The sequence below is a fragment of the Anastrepha ludens genome, chromosome 3 (genome assembly GCF_028408465.1).
Source record: "Anastrepha ludens isolate Willacy chromosome 3, idAnaLude1.1, whole genome shotgun sequence".
NCBI lineage: Eukaryota > Metazoa > Arthropoda > Insecta > Diptera > Tephritidae > Anastrepha > Anastrepha ludens.
In genome coordinates this window covers 132,397,479-132,424,484 of record NC_071499.1, presented here as the reverse complement: position 1 = coordinate 132,424,484, position 27,006 = coordinate 132,397,479, and the positions used below count along the sequence as shown (strand labels likewise).

The window sequence follows — 27,006 nt, the reverse complement described above, 5'->3', positions numbered from 1 at the left end:
CCGCTTGAATCTCTTCAAAAACTATCCGGCAGTGTACGCAGAATTATCCCATGCAACGGAACTAGCGTCAATTATTGGTTCAGATTTTGTAGGAAACAGTAGGTAGATTCAAGATCTCATGTACAAAAAACTTAGGGCTGTTAGTGCAGCGTCAACATACGTAAAATAACTTAGCACTTCTTAAAAAGCTGAACAGCGTAGTAGCGGAATTTCTTATGAAGTTAATGAGTTGCGAGCTACGATTGCTTATTGGATTGATTAGATAGCAAAAAACGTGGCACCAACATATCACTGCGGTGCACATAATCGACAACCCAATATATGTCTGCTGTTGGTGGGAGAATAACGAGTCTGAGCACTCTTTCTGCTTACTAAATTAAGGCGCAGTTCTGTGTCAGAGATGTGTTGAGATGTGATCAGCCGTATTCTCTACCACTCGCCAAAGTTCGGAGATTCAGCAAGGGATCAGGGAAGTTTGAAAAGGAGCTTGCCGTGTGATACATCCTTTCTCTCCTATCTCACTAACAATAATTCTTGGCTTTCGGTTGGCTTAGATTGATTCCTGCCTGTATGTAGCAGTTGGAGACTTTGCTTTCCATTTCATTTGCCAAGCAGCTGGTTGCATCTCTCAGAGGGCTAACGAAATGATAAATATATAGCGTACACGTAGCGTATGAATACTGCTCGTGGCAGATCGTATCACTAAGCTCTTCTCATAAGAGCGGGGCTGGTACTCATCGATCCACAAGGCTCAATAATTTTAGCCAAAGGTGTTTAGCTGTACAACACATATCTAACAAGCTCGATAACTTAACCCGTATAGGAGCTCACTCAGAAGTTCCAGTAATAGTCACGCAATAGGGCTAAACACTTTTTTTCCTTTAGGCATCCGGGTCTGAGTGCTTGGGTCTTCATAAACGAACACTCGTCCCATTCCAACGCCATTCAATTCAATATTTAGTAGAGTAGCAACCATTTCCAATTGATAATCTTCACATCCCATTGTTTCCGTGGAAAAAGTCTTAATTCAAATAATAGCTTTAACCCCTGACTTCTTGGCTCCCACCTCTTTATTTTTATTTTTATTTGTTCTTCCTTTTCTGTTTTCTGTTTTCTGTTTACACTTTTGCGTTTGCTTTTGCTTTTGGACAATTCAATAAACTCATTGCATATCGCAATCGTGTCGGCACCAATGTGCGCCTAAATATGTAAATCATAAATAAATATTTTGCCTAACAAGGCAGCGCACAGCTAAATCACTGTTCGACGCGTAGCTTACCAACACAACGACAGGCCCACATAGAGTGTGCAACAGAAGTGCGTAGTTGCAGCAGCAGCAGCAGTAGGAGCAACTTGGCGGATTACACGCTGTTATAGTATAAGCGGCCAAGCGGCTCTGCGGCAAAATATGCATTTATGCTGATATCTGAAATATGATAAGTTGGTGGCTTCCGAGCAACAAAGTCCATTAATCACCAATGAAATTTATTGTCTCCCAGTGAAGGCGAAGGCTGTTGGCGCTGACGAACGGGGGAATGGGCGAAGAAACGGACGGAGGCTGGAAGCGGGGCAGCGAGGTGGTGAGAGGGGCGTAAGAGTGGGTCACACACTGCGTATTGTCGTCCGTCTTTGCTGTTGTCGTCGACACAGAGGCAGTTGCTGTAAATAGGCGGCTAAAGCAAAGAAAAAAAGATCAACTAAAGGACTGTGGCACGTAGCGTGCGGCGCGTTCAGTAGTTCATAAAAGCGCTTATAAATAAACTTGTTGCACATTTATTTATCGTATATTTCGCACTACTGCTTGCGGCGGTTTTTTTCCTCTGTTCCGCATGTTGCTGCAGGCGCTTAGTGTTGTTGTTGTTGTTGTAGCGTGTATACCATTCAAGCGTTAAGCGATAAACATTTTCCACTACACCTCGCCGATATCATTAGATGCCACGGTAACAATAAAAAGCAAATCAAAATTGTCTACGAACAACAACAGTAGCAAAAGTTTACAATGGCATTGGCTGTTGATGCGTCAGTGGAGCACCGTTGGCAAGCTGGTGGGACGACTTGCGGAATTAGTTGGTAATTAGCGGCTTTAAAGAATATTCATAAAAATTGATAGCGAAAATGAGTGGCGCAGGTGCAGGCGACTCCAAGATTCCAAGACACCGAGGCTTCAAGACTCTGGGACTTTAAGGCGTCGAGGCAATTAGTCATTTGGTGTGCCAACGACAAATTCACAACTCTGTTAAATTAATTTATGCTGGCAGTCGGCGCGGAAAAGGTAATGAGCTGCCTGGGCAAATACGGCGGAACTGATGGAGTAAGCAGGGAGACGGACGATGCAGTAGCCGCCTTAATATATGCGACAAATATGGAAATTATGATTGGCGCGTTAGTCAAACGTCGTGGCGCTGAGTAATGTTGGCGAAGCACGCGATTGACGCCTGCGCGCACGCGCCCAGATTGACCGCAACGGAAGGCTGGTTACAGAGGTAAATGATTGCGACAGTTATTGAGTGATTAGGAAGTCTTAAACTAAGCGAATGCTACTTTTCAAGCAAAGCCTTTTTTTGTGGATTTTGAAGTGGCAAAGAAATGCTGTAATGCATTTTCGAATAGGGAGCTGTCGACGCGCTCAATGCAGTTGAAGTTCTGGCAGTGTAAGGGCAGTAATCTAAGTAGGTCTTCAACGTTATTGATTGCTACATATATTAGAAACTTATAGCACCAGTTTAGTTTTTATGCCCCTTGTTTGACTGACAACATTTTTTGCGCTTTGTTTCTGTCATTTTATGCCGCGCGCGTATAAATCATAACCAGCCACGTTCTTTCGCCCTTCGCGTTGCACTGCTTTTTGAACGCCTTTGCTGACAGCGCGTCGCGCGCCTGCGTAGTTGGGAAAATTTATTGTTAGCACGTTGACACCTATATTTTGACGTGTCTGCCGCCAAGTGCGTCCACTCTTCGATTATCGCCTGCCACAGTGTAATTGTGCATTATAGGCACGCGCGGGAAAACGTATCGCAAATTTATGATGAACACGTAGTTTATTGGATTTCTTAGTTATACCGAGCTGGAGGTGCTGTTGACAATTTTCTTAAACGCGCGCGCGGAATAAATGCAACGCGCTGCATGCACAGGCAGCTGAAGAACCTCTTGGCATCAGTGTTTTAACGCCGTGCAGCTAACTGTTGTCTATAAATTATGAGCCTGTTTGTGATTCTGTCTCACCCCATAAATCAAAATTATGCAGACTTCATTCCGTGTGACAAGCGCGCCTGTGGCCTGGAGAGCTGCCGAGAAGGCGTAAAACATGCAAACCGCAAGTGGGGAAGTTGAAAAAATTCATCATTTTACCTAAAATTCTAGCGAAAACGCGTTTCATCCCAACTACCAACCGCCTTACTCAAATATTTCAGTCGTCTCGGCTGGTCGGCGCTCGCATGTACCGCCTGAGCGCTACTGCGCTGCCGCCAACCCGCTGTGCCGCACACCTTTCTGTTCGACTCACTCTTTTGGGCAGGCGGCTAGTTATTGTCTCATTTTTATAATCGTTCAATGCTTTTGATGTTTTATGACGTGTGTGTGTATGTGTGCGTGCAGATTTCCTAAGTAGTTCCATATTTGGGCCACCCGTTTGCCACTACATAAATCATAGATGTACGGCAACAACGCACCCACATATGCACACAGGCCAGCGGGCAGTCAACAAAATGTCAATACGAATTTAACATTACCAATTGGACGCTGGTATCATGGAGTGCGCGACGCGCTCTTCTCGACTACAGCGGCTCTGCGACTCTGTGACTGTGCGACTTTGTAGCTTTCCATTTATGATTTTAATATACGCTGACAAATCCGTGGGCGTGGGTTTGTTGCATTCGCAACTTCGTTTTTATGATTTTTGACAACTGGCTGCTTCTGCGATAGCTGCTGCTGGCTGTTTGGCTGGCAGCTGCCGCCGATCACCGATGACCGATCAATGCTGACCATTGGTCGATGTTTGTTGGCAGAGCAAAAACAAATTGCAATTAATAAAACAAAATTGACGGCAATCACGTTGGCTGCCTGTAATTTCCGTGAAGCACACACAGGCACGCATGCACGCACACATCTCCATGAAATGGCGATCATGCCACGCATTATGCCTAGGCTGCCAGCCACAGTTTGTGGCATGCAACAGTGACAGTAAAAATGCGGCGCGCGGCACACCAAATAACAAACGACAAATGGAAAATCTTAATAGAAAAAACCTACAACACAAATAACAATAACTAACAACTAAAACTGACAGCAATTCAACTACGGGCCAAAATAAACTTGGACGCGTATGTAGCTTTGCAACTATGCACCTATGTAGTATGTATGTATGTGTGTGTGTACGCAAGCATGCCGAGATTTACTAGCCTCTTCAGCGTGTCATGCAGCAGTCGAGGCTAAATAGGTAGCGGTGTGCTGCGGAGGCGCCGGGAAAGGAGGTGTGGGATGTTGTTTGCGAGGTCGACATTGCCTGGCGAATGCTGCAAAATAAGTTGGCAACATTAATTTATGTGACACGACATTATAATCCGACATAAATTATTGGTATCGGCGATTAGTGCGTTACAATGGCACACAATAATGGACTGGAAGCTCCCAGAAGTGGTGCGAACCTGTGTGTGGCACCGACATACATAAATACGTGACACCGAAATGGGTAAGCAGTTGTCATTTGTATGTATCTGTAAGGAAGTTGAAGTTGAAGGAGTGGCCACATAAAGAAGAATAAAACATTTCTACAGATTGCAAGTGACTTATTAGCAGAGCATTTGACAGTTGCGAGTCTCGCTGGAAAAACAGCTGGATCTGCTGGACGTTGGTGGAAAAGGTGAAGGCTGGCTAACGACTGGGGAACGAGCTGGATAACAGTGATTTTGAATGCCTAATAACCAGTTGAAGCTGTAAATGTGTGATTGCATGAGTTGGTGATCTCAAAGAAGTGGAAAATTCATTAACCTGCAAATAAAGCGTTTTTCAGTAAGAGCGTTTAAACTTTTTTTTTGAATAAAACACAAACGGCTTGACTTTTTTAACTAATTTTTTTATACATTTAAGTATGAATTTCGATTTCTTTTGCATGACACGCGTGCACGTTTTACGAAGTCCAATCGTTGAACCCAATTTTCGACCACTCTTTTGCAGAAATCGGTCGAAATTCCAGCAATTTCGCGTTCAATATTGGCTCTGAGCTCACAAATCGTCGCCGGCTTGTTGCTGTAGACCAATGACTTCACATAACCTCAAAGAAAATAGTCTAGAGGCGTTAAATCACACGAGCGCGGTGGCCATTCGACCGGTCCATTTCTGGAAATAATGCGCTCATCGAACTTACTCTTCAACAAATCAATTGTAGCATGTGCTGTGTGACGTGTGGTCCCGTCCTGCATGTCGTCAAAGTCCATACCATTCAATTGCGGCCAAAAATAATCGTTTATCATGTCGCGGTATCGATTTCCATTCACAGTAACGTGGCGATCGTTCTCGTCAACGAAAAAATATGGGCCAATTACGCCGCCGGCATGCAAACCGCACCAAACAGTGATTTTTTCGGGATGCAACGGTGCCTCATGAATCACGTGTGGATTGCTTTCTGCCCAGTAATGCATATTTTGCTTGTTGACAAAGCCATTGAGCCAAAAGTGAGCTTCATCACTGAAGACCGTAAAATGGCCGTAATGCTCTTAAAGTAGCAGCAACAGAACGATTATTTTCATAAAAAATTTGCACGATTTGCAATCGTTGCTCAAGTGTGTAGCGTTCCATGATGAAATGTATACTAATGAAGTTTACAAATGACAAGCGAAAAATAAAATATATTGCGTCATTCGCCCTCCCTATCGGAAAAAAGTTGAAGCGCACCTATTGAAAAACGCTATATTAATTATAGAAATGTAGTTCAAGGGATATACCTATGAAACCGGAACTCGTACAAAATCAAAGCTCCCGACAACAATTAATCAAAGTGAAATTAGCTTTACTTCAAAAACGCCCAAAATGCGAAAATAATTGTCGCACAGTGTAATAAAACTGCCCTTTTTATTAAAGAAAAGACAAGAATTAGACTCTTTTCGACAGCAGCAGAGAGATTTCTCCTCATATAGAATCATTTGCGCTATTAAAAAAAATAGCAAATGATCCCGTCCTACAACACAAACAAAAACCCCTCATTTCTGTCTTGAGGGCTCTCTCCCTCATTTTTTTTAAATTTTGTTAGAAAAGAAGAGAATATAGATTTTTTTTTAATTTTAATTTTAATTAAATTTCACCAATTCAGAGAAATCATAAAAATTATAAGTCATGAAAACGAGCTCCAAAGCTGAAATCTAGCCGCTTCATCGCAGCGCAACTTCCTGACGCTCGTCTGCTTTGGGTTTTTAACTGCGGAAACATTGAGAATTAGAATCTGTAACTTTGTTTGCATATCTTGAAACCTATTAGGAATCGATTTAAGGGGAAAAATTGATGTTTTTTACTTTTACTTACCACTTTAAAGCTGAAACGAAAAAGTATAGACTAGAAATACAAAAAAAGATAAAATGCACAGCAACCCATTTACTTCGCTGCAACGCTGGCAACCGCATTTGTGCATGAGGAACTACTGAGATAAAGGCACTTGGTAAGGGTGTGATATGGAGATAATATCTGTAGATACTAAAAGGATAACAAACAAACAAAGAAAAACAAAAATGCCTCTGATTATGCGGTTGAACGCCAGCCGCTTTCTATACCCAATCTGCCCTCTGGTCCCACTATTCAACTCTCACAGATATTTAAATAAAGATGTATTGACGTTGCAGTTGTCGTAAAATAGACAACACAATGCGTCAGTGTGCGAGTTAACAATAGCAACAACACAATGCCGACACGTGAGTGATGAAGTGTGGCCATTTGCATAAAGTTGAATTTGGCAGCAGACGGTAAAAGGCAACAACAATAAAAAACGAGGTGATAAAGAAGCAATTGTAAATTCAGTAACCTATGAAAAAATTCAATTGGTGCAGGCGTCTAGTTTGTAGTTTAAGTCTTCTTCTTCTTAATTGGCGCGATAACCGCCGAGTTTAACAAAGCGCGCCAGTCGTTTCTTTCTCGTGCTAACGCCGTGCGCCAATTGGACACACCAAGTGAAGCCAAGTCCTTCTCCACCTGATCTTTCCAACGCAGAGGAGGCCTTCCTCTTCCTCTGCTACCACCAGCTGGTACCGCATCGAATACTTTCAAAGCCGGAGCGTTTGTATCCATTCGGACGACATGACCCAGCTAACGAAGCCGCTGGATCTTTATTCGCTGCGCTATGTCTATGTCGTCGTAAAGCTCATACAGCTCATCGTTCCATCGTCTGCGATATTCGCCGTTGCCAATGTGCAAAACTCTTACGCAGAATCTTTCTCTCGAACACTCCAAGCGTCGCTTCATCGGATGTTGTCATCGTCCAAGCTTCTGCGCCATACGTTAGGACGGGCATGATGAGAGTCTTGTAGAGTGTTAGTTTTGTTCGTCGAGAGAGGACTTTACTGCTCAGTTGCTTACTTAGTCCAAAGTAGCACTTGTTGGCAAGAGAGATTCTACGTTGGATTTCAAGGCTGACATTGTTATCGGTGTTAATGCTGGTTCCTAAATAAACGAAGTCTTTTACAACCTCGAAATTATAACTGTCTACAGTGACGTGGGTGCCGATACGCGAGTGCGCCGACTGTTTGTTTGAAGACAGGAGGTACTTCGTTTTGTCCTCGTTCACCACCAAACCCATTCGCTTTGCCTCTTTATCCAGTTTGGAGAAGGCAGAACTAACAGCGCGGTTGTTAAGGCCGATGATATCGATATCATCGGCATACGCCAACAATTGTACGCTCTTATAAAATATTGTGCCTGAGCGATTAAGTTCTGCGGCTCGTACGATGCTCTCCAACATCAGGTTAAAGAAGTCTCACGACAGCGAGTCACCCTGTCTGAAACCTCGTTTGGTTTCAAACGGCTAGGAGAGGTCCTTCCCAATTCTGAAGGCGCTGCTGGTGTTGAGCAACGTCATCTTACATAGCCGTATTAGTTTTGCGGGGATACCAAATTCAGACATCGCGGCATACAGGTAACTCCTTTCCGTACTGTCGAATGCAGCTTTGAAGTCGACGAAAAGACGGTGTGTGTCGATTCTCCTTTCATGGGTCTTTTCCAAGATTTGGCGTATTGTGAATATTTGGTCGATGGTAGACTTTCCAGGTCTAAAGCCACACTGATAAGGTCCAATCAGTTGGTTGACGGTGGGCTTCAGCCTTTCACACAATACGCTCGCTAGAACCTTATAGGCGATATTTAGAAGACTAATCCCGCGGTAATTGGCACAAATTGCAGGATCGCCCTTCTTATGGATTGGGCAGAGCACACTTAAATTCCAATCGGCAGGCATGCTTTCATCCGACCATATTTTGCATAGGAGCTGATGCATGCACCTTACCAGCTCCTCGCCGCCATGTTTGAATAGCTCAGCCGACAGTCCGTCGGCGCCCGCGGCTTTGTTGTTCTTTAGCCGTGATATCGCTATTCTCACCTCGTCATGGTCGGGTAACGGAACGACAATTCCGTCGTCAACGATTGGGGTATCGGGATCTTCACATTCTCTATGGCATGCGCAGCTGTCACTGTTTAACAGGTTCGAGAAGTGTTCCCTCCATAATTTAAGATTGCTCTGTACGTCAGTCACCAGATCGCCGTCTTTGTTCTTACAGGAAAACGGCCCGGGTCTTAAAACCTTCTGTAAGCCCCCGAACTTTCTGGTAGAATTTTCGGGCGTTGTTCCTATTGGCCAGCATCTCAAGCTCCTCGCACTCACGTATTTCGGCCTCTCGTTTCTTCTGTCGGATAATACGTCTCTCTTCCTTTTTCAGCTCTCTATAGCTATCCCACATGGCTCGCGTTGCGCCCGATCGCAGCGTGGCTTTATAGGCGGCATCCTTTCTTTCTGCGGCAGCATGACATTCCTCGTCGTACCAATTGTTTTTTCGGGCTCGCCGGAATCCGATTTCTTCTTCGGCGGCGGTACGTAGGGAACGCGAAATGTTGCTCCATTGCTCGCGCATGCCGGTTTGCTGGGCAGTGCTCTCTGAGAGCAGGAGTGAGAGTCGAGTGGCGAATCTTCTGGCTGTCTGTTGTGATTGCAGCTTTTCGATGTCGAACATTCTTTGCGTAGGTAGATGTACGTTTTTTGCTGCACAGAGGGGGGTGCGCAGTTTGGCTGCAACAAGCTGTTTGGTCCTCGGATCGTACGTACATCTAATACACTAGAAGCGTGTCTTCCATCTATCACAACATGATCGATCGGTTTCGCGTTTTTCGATCAGGAGACAGCCAGATATCTTGGTGTATCTCTTTATGCTGGAATCTGGTGCTGCAGACTACCATGTTTCGGGCCCCGGCGAAGTCGATCAGCCTCTATTCGTTACCGGATGTTTCGTTGTGCAGGCTGAATTTTCCGACTGTGGGACCAAAAATTCTCTCCTTGCCCACCCTGGCGTTGAAGTCGCCAAGCACGATTTTTATGTCGTGGCGGGGGCAGCGCTCATAGGAACGTTCCAAGCGCTCATAGAAGGAATCTTTGGTCGCATCGTCCTTCTCTTCCGTTGGGGTGTGGGCGCAAATAAGCGAGATGTTAAAAAATCGCGCTTTAATGCAGATTATTGCGAGACGCTCGTCCACCGGAGTGAACGACAGTACTTGGCGACGAAATCTCTCTCCCACAACAAATCCTACACCGAATTTGCGCTCCTTTACATGGCAGCTGTAGTAGACGTCGCAAGGTCCTATGTTTTTCTTACCTTGCCCCGTCCATCGCATCTTTTGGATGGCAGTGATGTCAGCCTTTACTCTCACGAGGGCATCAACCAGCCGGGCAGAGGCATCTTCCATCGTCCAGAAGGCTTCGCATTTTCGAAACGACTTTTATATTTTTTAGAGACGCGGCTCAGATTGAAAATCTATTCCTTATCGGTTCTCATAGCCTTTTATTTTATCCATAATTCTTGCAAAAATGTTTGCTTATTTTTCTCTGTTAATCAAAATGCAAATTTTATCTCATTTTAAAATTCTTGCACAAATAAATTTTCTTTGCTCAATCGGCGCTACTGCACCGCGGCACCGATTTTACAAATTACCAATTTAAAATTGCAATGAAGCCAACTAAGCGAACGATAAATCAATACGCGCGCCGCTGCTGCCGCTGCTGGGTGTTGGGCGATAACGATCGCCACAAAAGATGGAATTACGCGCTCACATTCCCTTATCTCGTGGCAGAAATCGTTACCAAATGGTCGCGGGATAAGAAAACTAGTTCAGCAAATGCAAAAATAATGGTGCGCATTGATTTTGGACTGTGAGTTTGTTTATTTTTGGCACTCCGCCGCGTTGCTGAGGCTGTAAACAAGACGCGTTCGATGATCGCCAAACTTCGATTAGCTTCAATGTCACGCCAGACGTATGCTCTCACGACCGCGCGCCAACCTATCGCCCCCGGTCACGGATTGGCCCTGTCCATAGTTTGCGTTTCGCCACTCGTTCATGGCGTTATCAGAAACGCATTATCGGTGAGTTGAACGTTCATTTGCACAGTTGCGGAGGGCGAGCAATGGTGGCAGCTGTGTCGCGCGGAAATGGTGCGCGGCCACGCTACATACAATGGAAATAATCAATTACGCGACATTGCCAGCTGCTGGTCGTCAGTGGCCACCTTAGTCCCAAAGGATGACGGCCGTACAGGTCTGGAGAATCTTCCATGCTCAAGGCAAGGGGCAAAGATTGCAAGCTTCGTTAATGTGTAATTAAAATTGCAGTGCGCATTTACAGTAGCTATCGTGCGAACTGCCAAAGGCGCTGAGTTGTAGCTTCTGGCTGCTGCTACAACTGCGAGTCAAGTGCTTGTGCGCTTATCTTGCGCGCCTCATTAGTTCGATCGTTAAATGCGTTTTAATTTTGCATTTTTAAGAATATCTGCCTAATTAATTTAATTAAATTTACTACCATCGATGGCTATTTGTCAAAATGAGCGGTGCGTAATTAGCTCATTGGCGGCTAAGCGCATAGCTGTAGGCCACCACCGCGATCGCCGTACATCCTTGTGACGCTACAGATGTGCGCTGCATATTAATGGCATTTTTTCGTCTGGCAAACTAAGCAAGCGTTCGCCTTCTTGGGGCATTTGTAGGCGAAACCAAAGCGCTGCTAGCTACTTGCTACACTTCCATGCATCTCTTGATTTTGCCACATTTTTGTATGCGTGCCCCACTCACCAAGTCCCACAAAGCGATGCTGATTATTACACACCACTGCTGGCTGACTGGCTAGTGGACGTACGAGCGCATGGACTAGTGCACTGTTACTGACTTACTGTAAGGCTACGAGGCATAGCTGCGCTTTGTTGAAATGGATTTATGCGGGCTTGGCGAAGCGTTGGCAGTTCTCTTAAGCGTACTTCTAAGCGATTAGCGTTGAAGTGGAGTGAAAAAGGTATGGCATGAAATGGGCGTTTGTATTAGCAGCAAGAATTGCCATATTTGTCGTAACGAAGACTAAACGCAAGACGGACACTCGCCTGGCTTGTCTCTGGTGATATGTGAATTGGATGGGTGTTAGGGTAAGAAAGTAGTTGGCCACTGACTGTTGCTTGCTGATTGTTGCGGTAGTCATATTTTTCGCAGAATTGTATAAAATAAAAGTTAAAAAAATAGCTTACAACTCATTCTCCATTTTTTCCGATTACCAGGTGAACTGGCGATTTATGTATGCCATATTTGTGAAATTATGGCATTTACGACATTTTTGTCAACTCACCTATTGAGTCGCATGTGGCGGTAATTTGTTGGCTGTGGACCTGCAGTAACTTCTTGATTGAAGTTGACACACAGACGTTTTGCTATGATTTTGCTATAGTACAAAACCTGTGAAAGGAATGAAGTGTAGGTAGGTCGTCATAAAGACATACTTAGACCTTTCGCAGGTCTATTGTGATACCACTGGAGCTTTCCTTACCCTACGTGTTCTTTTTCAAACCATCCGGTAACTTTAATAAACGAGCAGAGCTTCGTTAGTTTAGATGGGCTATTCCCGCTACATCGGTTAAAAATGCAGTATCAAGAGTGCGCAGCCTTCTCATAGCTAAGCTTTCACACTCACACTCTGACTGTTTCCTCTTCTTCCGTATTAAGACAACTTCTACAGAAATCGAATCTTCTAGCGTGGCTGCCTATTAAACAATGACCAGTTAATACCCTTATCATTTTTCTTATAGCTTCTCTGTTAAATTGTAGCAAGATCTTCGATCGACCGCTGTTCCAGTTCGGCCATGTCTGTCTGCTTAGTTCGCATGTTGTGAGATTTTGCCAGCTTGTATTTACCTTTTTGATGGTTTCCCTGTCTATAAGTAATTTACAAGTGGCTATAGCCATTGGTATTAGCACCTTATCCGGTTTGAGATCAAGCGTTGTACCGGTTCGAGCAAGTTCATCCACCTTGCAGTTTCCTGCTATATTCCTGTGGCCTGGCACCCAGATAAGGTGCACTTTGTAGCACTTAGATACGCCAGTTAGTAGTTTAAAACATTCTAAAACTGTTTTTGACGAGTGTGTTTTAGATTCAAGCGAGTAAATGAAGACTTCATTTGTGGATAATACTCTAGTTTTTATTGCAGTGACTTCCGCCTGAAATACACTGCAATGATCAGGTAGGCGAAATGATTGGCGTACTCCAAGTTTATCGGAGTAAACCATTCCACCTACTTTGTTGTCCAGTTTTGAGCCATCTGGGTAGATGTTTAAATCATTTTTCTTAACAATAAGCCCGTTATCTCATTCCTCTTTGGAAGGAAATATTGTGACAAAGGATTTATTTAAGTTGAAGTCCTTGGAACCTCTTTGGTTCGTTCTGAGTAGGCCGATTTCTCTTAGTCTGAGAGCTGCTTTGTCAGCTGTTTGCTTACCGAATCGCTCTATTGGTAAAAGGTTAAGCATAATATTTAGTGCATCTGTGGGTGTGGTCCTAAGGGCCCCGCAGATGCAAATACTGGTCATTCTTTGTACATGTACCATGGTTCTTTTAATGTATAATTTATCTAAAGCCGGCCACCATACTAGTATACCGTATGTTAGGATTGGTCTGACGATTGCTGTGTAAAGCCAATATACGATAGATGGGGAGAGACCCCAACTTAGTCCTATCAGCTGTTTACAAGAGCATAATGCTATTGCCGCCTTTTTTACTCTATCTTCGACATTAGAGTTCAGTTGACGCTTAGCCCATTTGCTTTTGACTTGTTTTCAACCGTGCTTAGTAAATCTTGCATGACTTCTCTAAGTGTATTGGGAAATTTCCCTCTTACTACCATTGCAACATCGTCCGCATATGCTACGACGTGTTGTCTTCTCTCCTCTAGGCTCTTTAGCAAGGAGTTTAATGCTAGCACCCATAGGAGAGGGGACAGCACACCGCCTTGAGGGGTTCCTCTGCTAACTTTTTTCTTGATCTTTTAGGCCCTAGGGTTTGCATCAACAAATCTGCTCAAGAGCATGTTTTGATGAACTCAACCAGAGCGCCAGAGATCCCGAAATCCGTCAGTGCCTTTATTATGATATGCGATAGGATGTTGTTGAACGCGCCCTCGATATCAAGGAAGGCTACCAGTGTGAATTCTTTATTATAAATTGTCTTCTCGATTTCTGTAACAAGTGAGTTAAGTGCTGTTTCAGTAGATTTCCCTTTACAGTAGGCATGTTGTGAAATACTAAGCATAGTAGGGCTGAGGTTACCCTTAATATGCTCTTCTGTTATTCTTTCTAATGTTTTTAGCAAAAAAGAGGATAGGCTAATTGGCCTAAAATCCTTAGGTGTTGTGTGTGAACTTTTTCCCGCTTTAAGAATAAAGACAACTTTTACTTCTTTCCATACTGATGGGACACTTTTAAGTTTCAGAGCAGCCTTGAATATAGCCGTTAACCACTCCATAATATAATTGAGTGAATGTTGTATTTGGGCCGGGAATAATCCATCTGGACCCGGTGATTTAAATAGTTTGAAGGTGTTCACTGCACAGGTTATCCTGGATTCAGTGATTATTTCTTCAATGTCAGAATTAAGTCTTTCTGTACTATTGTTGATTTATACGTTAGATGATTCGTTGCAGGGAAAGTTTCTCCACAGAACGTTCTCCAACCAGACCTTTTCGCTTTCCTAACTTCTTTTTTGTAAATTCTTAGCTTACTGCAATAGCAGTCCCAGTCTCGTGTCGCTTTCGCTCTATTCAACTGTCTTCTGCTGCCATTTCTTAATGTTGTCAGGTCTTCTGACCACCAGGGCGGCTTTTTCTTCCCCTTATACTTAATTATAGGGTAGGGCTTATTAGCGCAGTTCTACAAACCTCCGTAAGGATTTGTACGTGTTCGTTCAGTGATTCTCTATCTTGAATAGTGATAATTCGGAAATTAGGAAGTCTTTCCTTAAGTTCCCGTTCATATATTTGCCAATTGGTCTTTTTCAAGTTCCTGCTGGCAGGCGGGGCCCGTGAGCTGTTTCCCCCAAATTTTTTTTCTATTTAGCGATGATCGGAGTAAGAGGGTTTCTTCAGAACCCTCCACTGCGTCATCTTTCCGTAGAGGGTGTGACATGCTAGCGTAATATCAAGAACTTCTTGTCTATTGCGCGTAATAAATGTGGGTTCGTTGCCTTTGTTACACACTAAAAGCTTACTACATATGATATAATTAAAGAGAGACTCACCACGTTCGTTTGTATCCGAGCTCCCCCATACGGTATGGTGGGCATTGGCGTCATCTCCTAGAAATAGTTCGCGATTGTGTGCTTTGCAGTCTTCCACAAGATTTCTTATCAGCGGCGACGGCAGTGGTCCTGTGTCGTCTCCGGCAAAATAAAACGAGGTTAGCCAGATGTTGCTTCCGCTCATTTCCCAGCTAACAGTCGTAGTAGGTATCTTCTTCTTCTTAATTGGCGCGATAACCGCTTACGCGATTTTGGCCGAGATTAACAAAGCGCGCCAGTCGTTTCTCTCTCCTGCTAACCGGCGCCAATTGGACACACCAAGTGAAGCCAAGTCCTTCTCCACCTGATCTTTCCAACGCAGAGGAGGCCTTCCTCTTCCTCTGCTACCACCAGCTGGTACCGCATCGAATACTTTCAAAGCCGGAGCGTTTGTATCCATTCGGACGACATGACCCAGCCAACGAAGCCGCTGGATCTTTATTCGCTGCGCTATGTCTATGTCGTCGTAAAGCTCATACAGCTCATCGTTCCATCGTCTACGATATTCGCCGTTGCCAACGTGCAAAGGTCCAAAAATCGCAGAATCTTTCTCTCGAACACTCCAAGCGTCGCTTCATCGGATGTTGTCATCGTCCAAGCTTCTGCGCCATACGTTAGGACGGGCATGATGAGAGTCTTGTAGAGTGTTAGTTTTGTTCGTCGAGAGAGGACTTTACTGCTCAATTGCCTACTTAGTCCAAAGTAGCACTTGTTGGCAAGAGAGATTCTACGTTGGATTTCAAGGCTGACATTGTTATCGGTGTTAATGCTGGTTCCTAAATAAACGAAGTCTTTTACAACCTCGAAATTATAACTGTCTACAGTGACGTGGGTGCCGATACGCGAGTGCGCCGACTGTTTGTTTGAAGACAGGAGGTACTTCGTTTTGTCCTCGTTCACCACCAAACCCATTCGCTTTGCCTCTTTATCCAGTTTGGAGAAGGCAGAACTAACAGCGCGGTTGTTAAGGCCGATGATATCGATATCATCGGCATACGCCAACAATTGTACGCTCTTATAAAAAATTGTGCCTGAGCGATTAAGTTCTGCGGCTCGTACGATGCTCTCCAACATCAGGTTAAAGAAGTCACACGACAGCGAGTCACCCTGTCTGAAACCTCGTTTGGTATCAAACGGCTCGGAGAGGTCCTTCCCAATTCTGACGACGCTGCTGGTGTTGAGCAACGTCATCTTACATAGCCGTATTAGTTTTGCGGGGATACCAAATTCAGACATCGCGGCATACAGGTAACTCCTTTCCGTACTGTCGAATGCAGCTTTGAAGTCGACGAAAAGATGGTGTGTGTCGATTCTCCTTTCATGGGTCTTTTCCAAGATTTGGCGTATTGTGAATATTTGGTCAATGGTGGACTTTCCAGGTCTGAAGCCACACTGATAAGGTCCAATCAGTTGGTTGACGGTGGGCTTCAGCCTTTCACACAATACGCTCGCTAGAACCTTATAGGCGATATTTAGAAGACTAATCCCGCGGTAATTGGCACAAATTGCAGGATCGCCCTTCTTATGGATTGGGCAGAGCACACTTAAATTCCAATCGGCAGGCATGCTTTCATCCGACCATATTTTGCATAGGAGCTGATGCATGCACCTTACCAGCTCCTCGCCGCCATGTTTGAATAGCTCAGCCGGCAGTCCGTCAGCGCCCGCGGCTTTGTTGTTTTTTAGCCGTGATATTGCTATTCTCACCTCGTCATGGTCGGGTAACGGAACGACAATTCCGTCGTCAACGATTGGGGTATCGGGATCTTCACATTCTCTATGACATGCGCAGCTGTCACCGTTTAACAGGTTCGAGAAGTGTTCCCTCCATAATTTAAGATTGCTCTGTACGTCAGTCACCAGATCGCCGTCTTTGTTCTTACAGGAAAACGGCCCCGGTCTTGAAACCTTCTGTAAGCCGCCGAACTTTTCGGGCGTTGTTCCTGTTGGCCAGCATCTCAAGCTCCTCGCACTCACGTATTTCGGCCTCTCGTTTCTTCTGTCGGATAATACGTCTCTCTTCCTTTTTCAGCTCTCTGTAGCGATCCCACATGGCTCGCGTTGCGCCCGATCGCAGCGTGGCTCTATAGGCGGCATCCTTTCTTTCTGCGGCAGCATGACATTCCTCGTCGTACCAATTGTTTTTTCGGGCTCGCCGGAATCCGATTTCTTCTTCGGCGGCGGTACGTAGTGAACGCGAAATGTTGCTCCATTGCTCGCGCATGCCGGTTTGCTGGGCAGTGCTCTCCGAGAGCAGGAGTGAGAGTCGAGTGGCGAATCTTCTGGCTGTCTGTTGTGATTGCAGCTTTTCGATGTCGAACATTCTTTGCGTAGGTAGATGTACGTTTTTTGCTGCACAGAGGCGGGTGCGCAGCTTGGCTGCAACAAGGTAATGATCCGAGTCGATGTTGGGCCCTCGGATCGTACGTACATCTAATACACTAGAAGCGTGTCTTCCATCTATCACAACATGATCGATCGGTTTCGCGTTTTTCGATCAGGAGACAGCCAGGTATCTTGGTGTATCTCTTTATGCTGGAATCTGGTGCTGCAGACTACCATGTTTCGGGCCCCGGCGAAGTCGATCAGCCTCTGTCCGTTACCGGATGTTTCGTTGTGCAGGCTGAATTTTCCGACTGTTGGACCAAAAATTCCCTCCTTGCCCACCCTGGCGTTGAAGTCGCCAAGCACGATTTTTATGTCGTGGCGGGGGCAGCGCTCATAGGAACGTTCCAAGCGCTCATAGAAGGAATCTTTGGTCGCATCGTCCTTCTCTTCCGTCGGGGCGTGGGCGCAAATTAGCGAGATGTTAAAAAATCGCGCTTTGATGCGGATTATTGCGAGACGCTCGTCCACCGGAGTGAACGACAGTACTTGGCGACGAAATCTCTCTCCCACAACAAATCCGACACCGAATTTGCGCTCCTTTACATGGCAGCTGTAGTAGACGTCGCAAGGTCCTATGGTTTTCTTACCTTGCCCCGTCCATCGCATCTCTTGGATGGCAGTGATGTCAGCCTTTACTCCCACGAGGACATCAACCAGCCGGGCAGAGGCACCTTCCCCATTAAGGGACCGGACATTCCAGGTGCATGCCCTCAAATCATATTCCTTATTTCGTTTGCAGGGGTCGTCATCAGTAAAGGCAGTTCTCATCCGAGGCTTTGTAATTCTTTTCATTGGGGGGGATTTTTAAGTGGCGGGTCCCAAACTCAGCGCACAACCAGCTATCCTGGAATGCTTCGCCTTTTCACGTTAGCTCACTCCCGAACGGGTGTTCGGGAGCTACCCAGAGGATACGTGGGCTAATCCCGGCCGTTGTGAGCTGCTTGAACCATATGCAGAAGAATCGTCCTGGCCACTCCCAAGTGAATGGCGATCAGTAACTTTCCCCACTTGCGTGGACTTCTACACATGGAACCATCCTCCATCTGCGTTACTGAAATTTGGAATCGTAAATGTGTTTTTGAAATTATGCATGCTCTTTTAGTACCTTCACAATTGGTCTTATATACCTTGTAAAGGAGGGCAAGGCAGGCTTCCTTACAGTGGTGTAGGTTTATCTGAAGAAGATGCATCAGCTGTTAGCGTTATTACTTTCTCTCCCGTTCGAAGTACAACCTCCCTAAGCCCATTTCTGAGCCTGAAGAGGCGCTCATTGGCTCCGTTTCGCTCATGGGCTCTAATTCGCTCATGGGCTTCGTACTTCGTGGTGAGTAGCTCTATTGCTTCCGTATCAGTTCCGTAGATGTGAAGCTTTACTTTTACAAAACGGTATCTCAATTGCCCATCGCATTTCGCTAACGGTTCAATTGAGTTTTCGGCCAAGAGCAGTAGAGCCTGCATTATGGCGCGCTTCTGTTCTTTCGATTCTTCCACGCTGTTCTTGTTGCTTAGTGTTTTTACGTATCTCCACTCCTGCGTTGGGATGTCCGGATTGCAGACCCGAATTAGCTTCGTTATCTCTACCGGGTCTTTGACAGTTGAAGGTAAACAGACCCTTGCTCGCGGCCTGGACGGAATATCCTTCCTGTCCACGACCACTAGCTTGGCATTCGGGTACACTTCGCCGACTTTGAAGATGGCCTCTTTGTACAGCTGAACCGATCTCTCATCGTCACACGCTATTACTTTTATCTGGCCTTGGTGCCAGCCTAAATCTTCGCACGCAGGTGGGGGGCCGAGGTTCTCCAAAACAACCTTCAGTGCCACTTTCGTTAGCTCGGCCTCAATCCATTTCCATTGGGCCTTGGGGATCATACCTTCAGATGGTTTTCGTGTAGAACTCCTATAATAATGCGGTCTTTTGCAACCTCCGCAAATGATTTTCTGGGCGTCACGCCCATTGCTTTATGCCTTTTTGCGTTTGGCTTATTTCCTTCCAAGCACCGTTGTCGTTTTGGAGCAGATTGTACAGGTTTAAAGTCGGGGTTGAAATCAGGAATGATCGCTTTCGCTTTTAACTACACGGGTAAGGCTAGTTATTACGGAGGGCGCCAGTTATCCGTAAGCTCCGTTCGAGACTTGGTTATTTATTAGAAGGGCCCCAAGCCTGACAGGTTCTCGGCACGGGTAGCATCACACCTTAATCCAGTCCTTCACCCCCGACTATGTCGCTATGGTGATTCCAGCTATGATCGTCCATTGGTAGCTATCCAGAAAGTCTCGTTACAGGATATGAGTCTATCCGCTTTTTCGATATAAGTCGCAACGTTAATAGGTGGTAGGTGGTTAAGAGTCCCTTAATCCCGCTTTAGGAAGCTGACAGCCGCAGGTAGTTACCTTGGACAAACAGATCAGATTCTCCTTATTTATCTTACGACTTTTGCCATTAGCGGTTAAAGGCTTCTTGTTGATATTGGAGTAGTGTAAAGACTGACGAAAAGGAAATATACTACTCGACCTATCATATACATTGACCTCTATTGGATACTGATAAATCATCACCTGAGCTGTTACGTTTCTTTGTTGTCTCTATGGTTATTGGACCCGAAATGGAAACGGTGCTGAGTAGTGGTCTTAGATTTATGTAGATTAGATTTGTGAGGTCCAAGCACTCAGTCAGCTATTCTTCCGCTCCTGCGCTTTTTCCCGCATATTTTTAATTGTCTTGCTTACCGGGTTGTGGATGTGACATTGATTTAAGGTCAATTTACACACATCAGTGATGTATCAGTGGCTATGGAAAATTAAGAATCGTTCTCTTAGTCTCAAATTGGCCTCCTCAGACAAGTCCGACATAGTGAAGTTTTTTTGTGTTACTTCAGTGTCCATTTCGTGATTTTTAAATACGTCGGCAATGGTATTTTTGTGCATTTCACTGACAAACTGATGTTATACTGTTGGAAGTTCCCTGAAAGAACAGGACTTGCTATGAACGTGTGTGGATAGGAAGCACTGATCGAGATCGATCGACACTAATCGCACTGATCGACACTGAATTGTGTAAATGGATTTTCATTCTTTCCCTTGTTCGACCTGGTTTCTCCAACTTTAACTGCTTTCAATTTCGCCTTTGCTGTTTATTTATTTTTGAATATGAAAAATTCGACGCTATAGAGTAGTTTCCCCGCTCCTTCCAACGAAATAAAAGCCATAAAGCCTATAAAATGTTGCAAAATGTTCGCTGGGAACGAATAAAACCCAACTTTATTACCTAAATAAAAAGTCATAAAAACTATTAGCTAAACAATTTATGGCAGCGCCGAAGGCTTCCTCAGGCAATGGACCATCGAATAGTAAAAGTTGGAATTGTAATTGGCAAATGATCGCAATTGAAATTTTAATTGAAATGTTGGAATCGAAATGCGTTCACTGCTGCTTCACTGGCCACTGAGGTGCCACATTGCTACCGGCTGCTGGTCCACTGGGCTCCAGTGCGCTTTGGTAGGCGGCTTCGCATAGATTGCTTGGCCATGTCGAGTCTTTATCGCTGACTTCAACGGCAGACAACTTGTAATTGTTTGTTTAAGTGAAAAAATGTGCCGTTTTTGGCGGCTTCGATTTCGCCTTTCTGGTAGTTAATTGCTTTTGGGTGTGTGCTTTGCTTGAAAGGCGGAACGGCGGGCGCGGCAGCTAGGCGGTGGGTAATTTGAGACTCGAAACATAATTACAACAGATTTAATTGTATTAGTTGCTGTTCGTGTGGTAAATTGTTTTAGTGGCAAGTTAATTTGTCGCTGAAGTTTGTAAATTGTTTACAAGCCATAACAACAGCACTTTAATGTGATTGTAAAATAGTGAGATAGTGGCGTCTCTAAGGTGACATTGTTTTTTTTTCAATTTTTTTTTATATTATTTTTCTTCTAATTTTATTTTATTTTCTTACTCTTTTCAGGTATGTTTACATCTACTCAGTTTCCGCATTAGAAGTTATATAAGACAAACACGAAAACACTATCAATACCACATCGCATCATCTCTCAATTCTAACCAAGCTAAACGAAAGACTTAAGCAGCAAACTTGTATGCTCCACACTTTGCCAAATCTCACATAACCGCACGTACGAGTTCATTATAGTCAGTTACATTGCACATCCAACCAACATGGCACTCTTCCCCTCCTCCTCGCGTCCGCGCACCCTAATGGAACAACTGTTGGCGCGCAAAATCGAGGCAGCCGCCCAAAGTGGTCCAGGCGGTAGCCGTTTGCGTCGTACTGATTCGCTCGATTCGGCCAGCAGCATCGGGTCACTGGGGTCGCTGGTATTGGGCCATGATGTCTGCCGCTGCGATGACTGCCTGCTGGGTATTGTGGATATGTATGTGATCAGCGCAGAGGCTTCAATTAAAAAGGTAGGTAGCTCGGCGGTCTCTTTCTGCACTCCGACGAACGAAGCGCCACCACTTTGGTGTTGCTTATATGTGGTAAGACAGCAGTTTTAACTCCTTGTTGCTTCATATTTTTGCTGGCTTAATCGTTGAAAGAAACAGCCGCTGTGCGGCATGGTGTGGCAGTTGATTGACTTTCAACATAGACTTGCTAATTTTGCGCTAATTACTGTACTGTGCAGGCGGGTGCAAGAGTGGGGCATGCAACACTGTAGTACATAGCCTACTGTGGTGAATTAATGATAAGTTGGCGGGCGGTTGACAGTTTCACGCTGCTCCTGTGGGCGATACTTTTTCAAACTTGCAAGGAGGAAATTGATTTGAAGTGGATAAACAGACAGGCGGATTAGCTGCTGCACTGTTGTATGCCCCACGCCTATTGCAAGTAGACTTACACGTATGCAGAATTGGTGACATAGGCGCGGTAGGAGGCTGAAAGCGTGCCTTAATCAACAACTCCTTAAGACTACTGGGGAGTAAAGTGAAAAAGTAGGCGGCGCGAGCAGACAGAAGACGGCAATTGAAGACTGATGAGGGCTGTGTGCTGCCGTGGGTGCGCGAAGCATTGAAGATGATCGTGGCTTTGGACCAGGTATGCATGAGTAGGCGGTTTGCTGTGTGAGGCAAGTGAGGACTTAGAGAAACGGGGAGTGTTTGGGAAACGAGGAACATGAGTTCAAGAAGAAGAAAAGTAAGAATACAGAGAGGTTCACAGGGATCGCCACATATTTAACTAATAGGTCTATTTATAAGTTCGTGCGGTTTTACAACAGATGGCGTAACTTGATTATTATTCCATCGATCCACATTTCCAAACATTCATTGGAGAGCTACTGTCGTAAGGCACAAACGTCAGTATAAGTTTTTTATTTGAAGCGTAAACAACAATATTTTTACCACACTTGAAAATGTCGAATTTCGTGCCAAATAATGTGTTTTTGCGGGGAATTCTTCTTCATTATTTTAATATGAAGAAAAAAGCAGCCGAAAGTCATCCTATCTTGGTGGAAGTTTATGGTGAGCATGCTCTATCTGAGCGAACGTGCCAGAAGTGGTTTGCACGCTTTAAAAGTGGTGATTTTGGCTTGGAAGACGAAGAACGCGAGGGTGCGCCGCCAAAGTTCATGGATACCGAATTGGAGGAATTGCTCGATCAAGATCCGGCTCAAACGCAAGAAGAGGTTGCAAAAACTTTGGGAGTTGATCAATCAACCATTTCCAAACGTTTAAAAGCCATGGGAATGATCCGAAAGGTAGGCCATTGGGTGCCGTATGAATTGAAGCCAAGAGACGTTGAACGCCGTTTTATGGCATGCGAACAACTGCTTCAACGGCACAAAAGAAAGGGTTTTTTGCATCGAATTGTGACTGGCGATGAAAAGTGGGTCCATTACGACAATCCGAAACGTCGGGCAACGTATGGATACCCTGGCCATGCTTCAACATCGACGTCGGCGCAGAATATTCATGGCCTGAAGGTTATGCTGTGTATCTGGTGGGACCAGCTGGGTGTTGTGTATTATGAGCTACTGAAACCGAATGAAACGATTACGGGGGATGTCTACCGACGACAATTGATGCGTTTGAGCCGAGCACTGCGAGAAAAACGGCCGCAATACGCCGATAGACACGACAAAGTTATTTTGCAACATGACAATGCTCGGCCACATGTTGCACAAGTGGTCAAAACATACTTAGAAACGCTCAAATGGGATGTCCTACCCCACCCGCCGTATAGTCCAGACCTTGCGCCATCCGATTACTATCTCTTCCGATCGATGCAACATGGCCTGGCTGACCAGCACTTCCGTAATTACGATGAAGTCAAAAAATGGATCGATTCGTGGATTGCGGCAAAACCGACCGAATTTTTCACAAAGGGAATCCGTGAATTGCCAGAAAGATGGGAAAAAGTAGTAGTAAGCGATGGACAATATTTTGAATATTAAATTTGTAACCATTTTACGTCAATAAAGTTTCAAATTTCGAAAAAAAACCGCACGAACTTATTCATAGTCCTATTACATTTCTTGGATTCTTAGAAAGCGAATTGTGCATCGAAATTCAGGAAAATATTTTCCCTTGGATTCTAAGAAAGCGGTCTTGATACCTAATTTAATCAAATACAGGGTGGCTGATGAATTTTGCTACATTAAGAAACTGAAATAACTTTTTTTTTAGTGTATGGAATTCATTTATTTTTTTTTTTCAAGTTGAAGGTCATTAAATTTTATTAAGCTACATTTAACTAGTTTTAAAAATAATTGAATTTAAATGCCCCCCATGCTCGTTGACACAAGTGCGGCATCTTAGTAAAAAGTTGTTCATTGCTGCTTTGAGAGTTGTGACAGGAATAGCCGCAATTGTTGCCCGAATGGATTGTTTTAGTTCATCCAAATTTGTTGGCTTTGTTTTATAAACTTCTTGTTTACATAAACCCCACAAGAAAAAGTCAGGTGCAGTAAGGTCAGGCGACCTGGGGGGCTAACGAAATTCGGAGTTTCTTGAAATCAGTTTATTGGGAAATTTTCGTCGCAACTCTGTCATAACAGTCTGGGCTATGTGAGACGTTGCCCCATCTTGTTGAAACCACACAGAGTTGAAAGGAGTTCTCTTTCGGCGTAGTTCTGGATAGAAAAATTCTTTCAGCATTTTCAAATCACGGTCTCCAGTAACCGTAACGGTGTGACCATTTTCTTCAAAAAAATAAGGCCCGACAATACAGCGTGAAGAAACCGCACACCACACTGTCACGCGAAGAGGATGCAATTCCGTCTCGTGGAGTATCTGTGGGTTAGAAGTACTCCATATTCGACAATTTTGTTTGTTCACATTGCCATTTAAATCAAAATGGGCCTCATCAGACATGAAAAGGCAGTTTAACATGTTTTGGTCTTCTTCCACCATTTGCAGGATCTTCTGGCAAAATTCCAAGCGAATCGGCAAGTCTGTTGCTTTCAGTTTGTTAACCATTTGAATTTTGTAGGGAGTCGTTTCCTTCGTCCGAACTGGTGGGTTTCGATGATAAGGCCTTCTTGCGACTGTTCCTTGCTCAGCAAAATTATTCACCAGTCTCATTATGGTCCATCTGCTCGGGGGATCGCCGCCAAACATCCGCCTGTACTCTCTCTGTACCAAAACTACGGACACCAGTGCGTGATAGCGGCGGACTATCCAAATTCTTGTTTGCGTGTCCCAGTTATCCATTTTAATAAATTTTAAAGATCAATCTGCAAATTAAAACAAAAATGGAACAGATAACTTAAAAAGAAAAAAAGTTATTAAATTTTTTTTTGGTAGCGGCTTTCATCAGCCACCCTGTATATTGGTAAGTGAGTTGAACATTTCTTTATATAAAAGCAAGTTCATAATAAAAAAATTACTTTCAAAATTTCACATCAATGTATGCAGCAATATTAAAGTAATGTGTCCACTCCTCGTGAAAAAGTACAACACAGATTTAAAACTTTACGAGCGCCATTGAGGTGTTGCGGAAGGTCAATAATTGAAACTTTTACCTCCATAAGGTTAATTTGTTATTATTTTTAACATTCTAAATAGTTGCCCAAAGAAAAACATAAATTTTTTCAAATTTCCCAATGCTGCTACCTCTTAATTATAAACTAAAAAGGAAAATAAGAAGCTGAACAGAAAGCAGTAGTGAGGGGCCTTCAATGCCACCATTTATTACGACGAATATAAAAGGGAGAATAGTCCTCCTTCTATTTGTGGTGCGCGTCTTGATGTTTCACCACAGATGAAAGGTTCTACAGTTTTAGACGACTTCGAATGGCATATGGTTTTTTATAAGGAGTTTTGCTCGGACGTTCTCCATTGTCGGCCGATGGGCGACTTTTATAGAAAAAACCTTTTCTATCATTTGGTGTTTCATGCACGGATTTCCGAATTTGTGCCCTTTCGTATGATAGTCATGCGCCAACCCATTTCCCTACGGCGGTAGAAAGCAATGGCGTCATATAAAAAAATACTAAGTGAATCTTATAGCTCTTCGGTGTTAAATATCAAGACTGAATCAGTACTCGCACCAAATTTTACAGTTATAGCTCTACCAAAACGGTCGCCATACGCGTCAAAGTTCGAATGCACCTAATGAAAAACCCTATAATGCGAACATTTATTATTTTGCTAACTAGCAGTTTACAATTTTTTTTAAACCACCAAATAATGCAGTTGTTGACTGAAAAATGCCAACTTTAAAAGAAATTAACTTCGCATTGATTCTCAAATGTCCACATACTCCCCTATGCTTGTACATTAAATTTATTTATTATGGAATTTACGATAACTTCCTGCATAAGTTACATGAAAATGTGTTTTTAAATTGCCAAAGAAATGACTTCGCGCTGGCATAACCACAAACAGTTATTACTAATGGCATTGGCGAGTCGATCCGCCCCGCGGCTTCCATACCCACACAGAGCAGAGCCAGTCACTCCTCTACATTTGCCTCACCCACAGGGGCATGCGCAGTTTGCGGCTACTTTGCACTGAGTGATGTGGCGTAGCGCCATGCAGCTGCCTAATCCCGTCTACGGGCGCTGCACAGCTTCGAACCGCTAGCGCTTTGCGCCACCATACACTCGCACTCTGATCCAATTCTCCGCTAGCGCATGATTGTTCTGCCATCGCCCGTAGCGGCATATCGCATTGCGCATTTAACGCTTATCGTTTGCATTATTGTCGGCGGCTAACGTAACTAACGTGGCCAACGTGTCGCAGCTGTCGTGTTTTATTGGCAGCCGTAAATAATTTGTAATGCATAAATTGCTGTGTTGTTGTACGACACCAGAACATAACAGCAACATAATGCCAATCGTTCGCTTGCTGATGCACAACAACAATAGCACGCGCAGTACTCTGCCGCCGGCTGCTCGCTGTTACATACACATATACAGCATCCAGCATCGTTTGCAATTGTACGCGCGCGTTTCTGAGATGCCTTATCAGCGCTCACCTGGCGGCGACCAGCCAGTAGATTGCCGATCTGCCGATCTGCAGCGCGTTCGCTCGGTTGTAGCAGGAAGTGTTGTGCCTTGTGTTGTACATAAATCATAATTTTATGGATAATCGCGTTTGTAATGATACAGTAAGTGTCGTTGAGAGCCGTTGCCATTAACCCCAATGGCCGATTTTCGCTTAAGCTGTCGGCACTGGCAGCTGTGGCATTGGCATTGACATCAAAAGGATTCAAGTTATCACAACTGAAATGGCGTGTAAATATTTTCGCACAAGTACAAGCTAATAAATGAAATCGTTAACCGGTTCGAAATATCATTTTCTTTAATTAATAGCTAATCACTTGCAGCCGCTTAAAAGTAATTAGAGAAAAAATAA

At 44.4% G+C, this 27,006-nt stretch overlaps 2 protein-coding genes across 2 annotated transcripts in view; both read left to right on the top strand.

Moving 5' to 3' along the window:
• Positions 1 to 21,317, top strand: part of LOC128859320 (serine-rich adhesin for platelets-like) — a 73,861-nt gene extending 52,544 nt beyond the window's left edge. The window contains exon 4 of the mRNA XM_054096260.1: positions 21,158 to 21,317. Coding sequence (XP_053952235.1) covers positions 21,158 to 21,274 — 117 coding nt within the window. The 3' untranslated portion in view covers positions 21,275 to 21,317. The remainder of the gene's footprint in view (positions 1 to 21,157) is intronic.
• The window catches only part of LOC128859321 (inositol-trisphosphate 3-kinase A-like), a 45,859-nt gene continuing 40,142 nt past the window's right edge, over positions 21,290 to 27,006 (top strand). Inside the window, exon 1 of the mRNA XM_054096267.1 lies at positions 21,290 to 21,615. Within this exon, the coding sequence (XP_053952242.1) occupies positions 21,367 to 21,615 (249 nt within the window). The 5' untranslated portion in view covers positions 21,290 to 21,366. The remainder of the gene's footprint in view (positions 21,616 to 27,006) is intronic.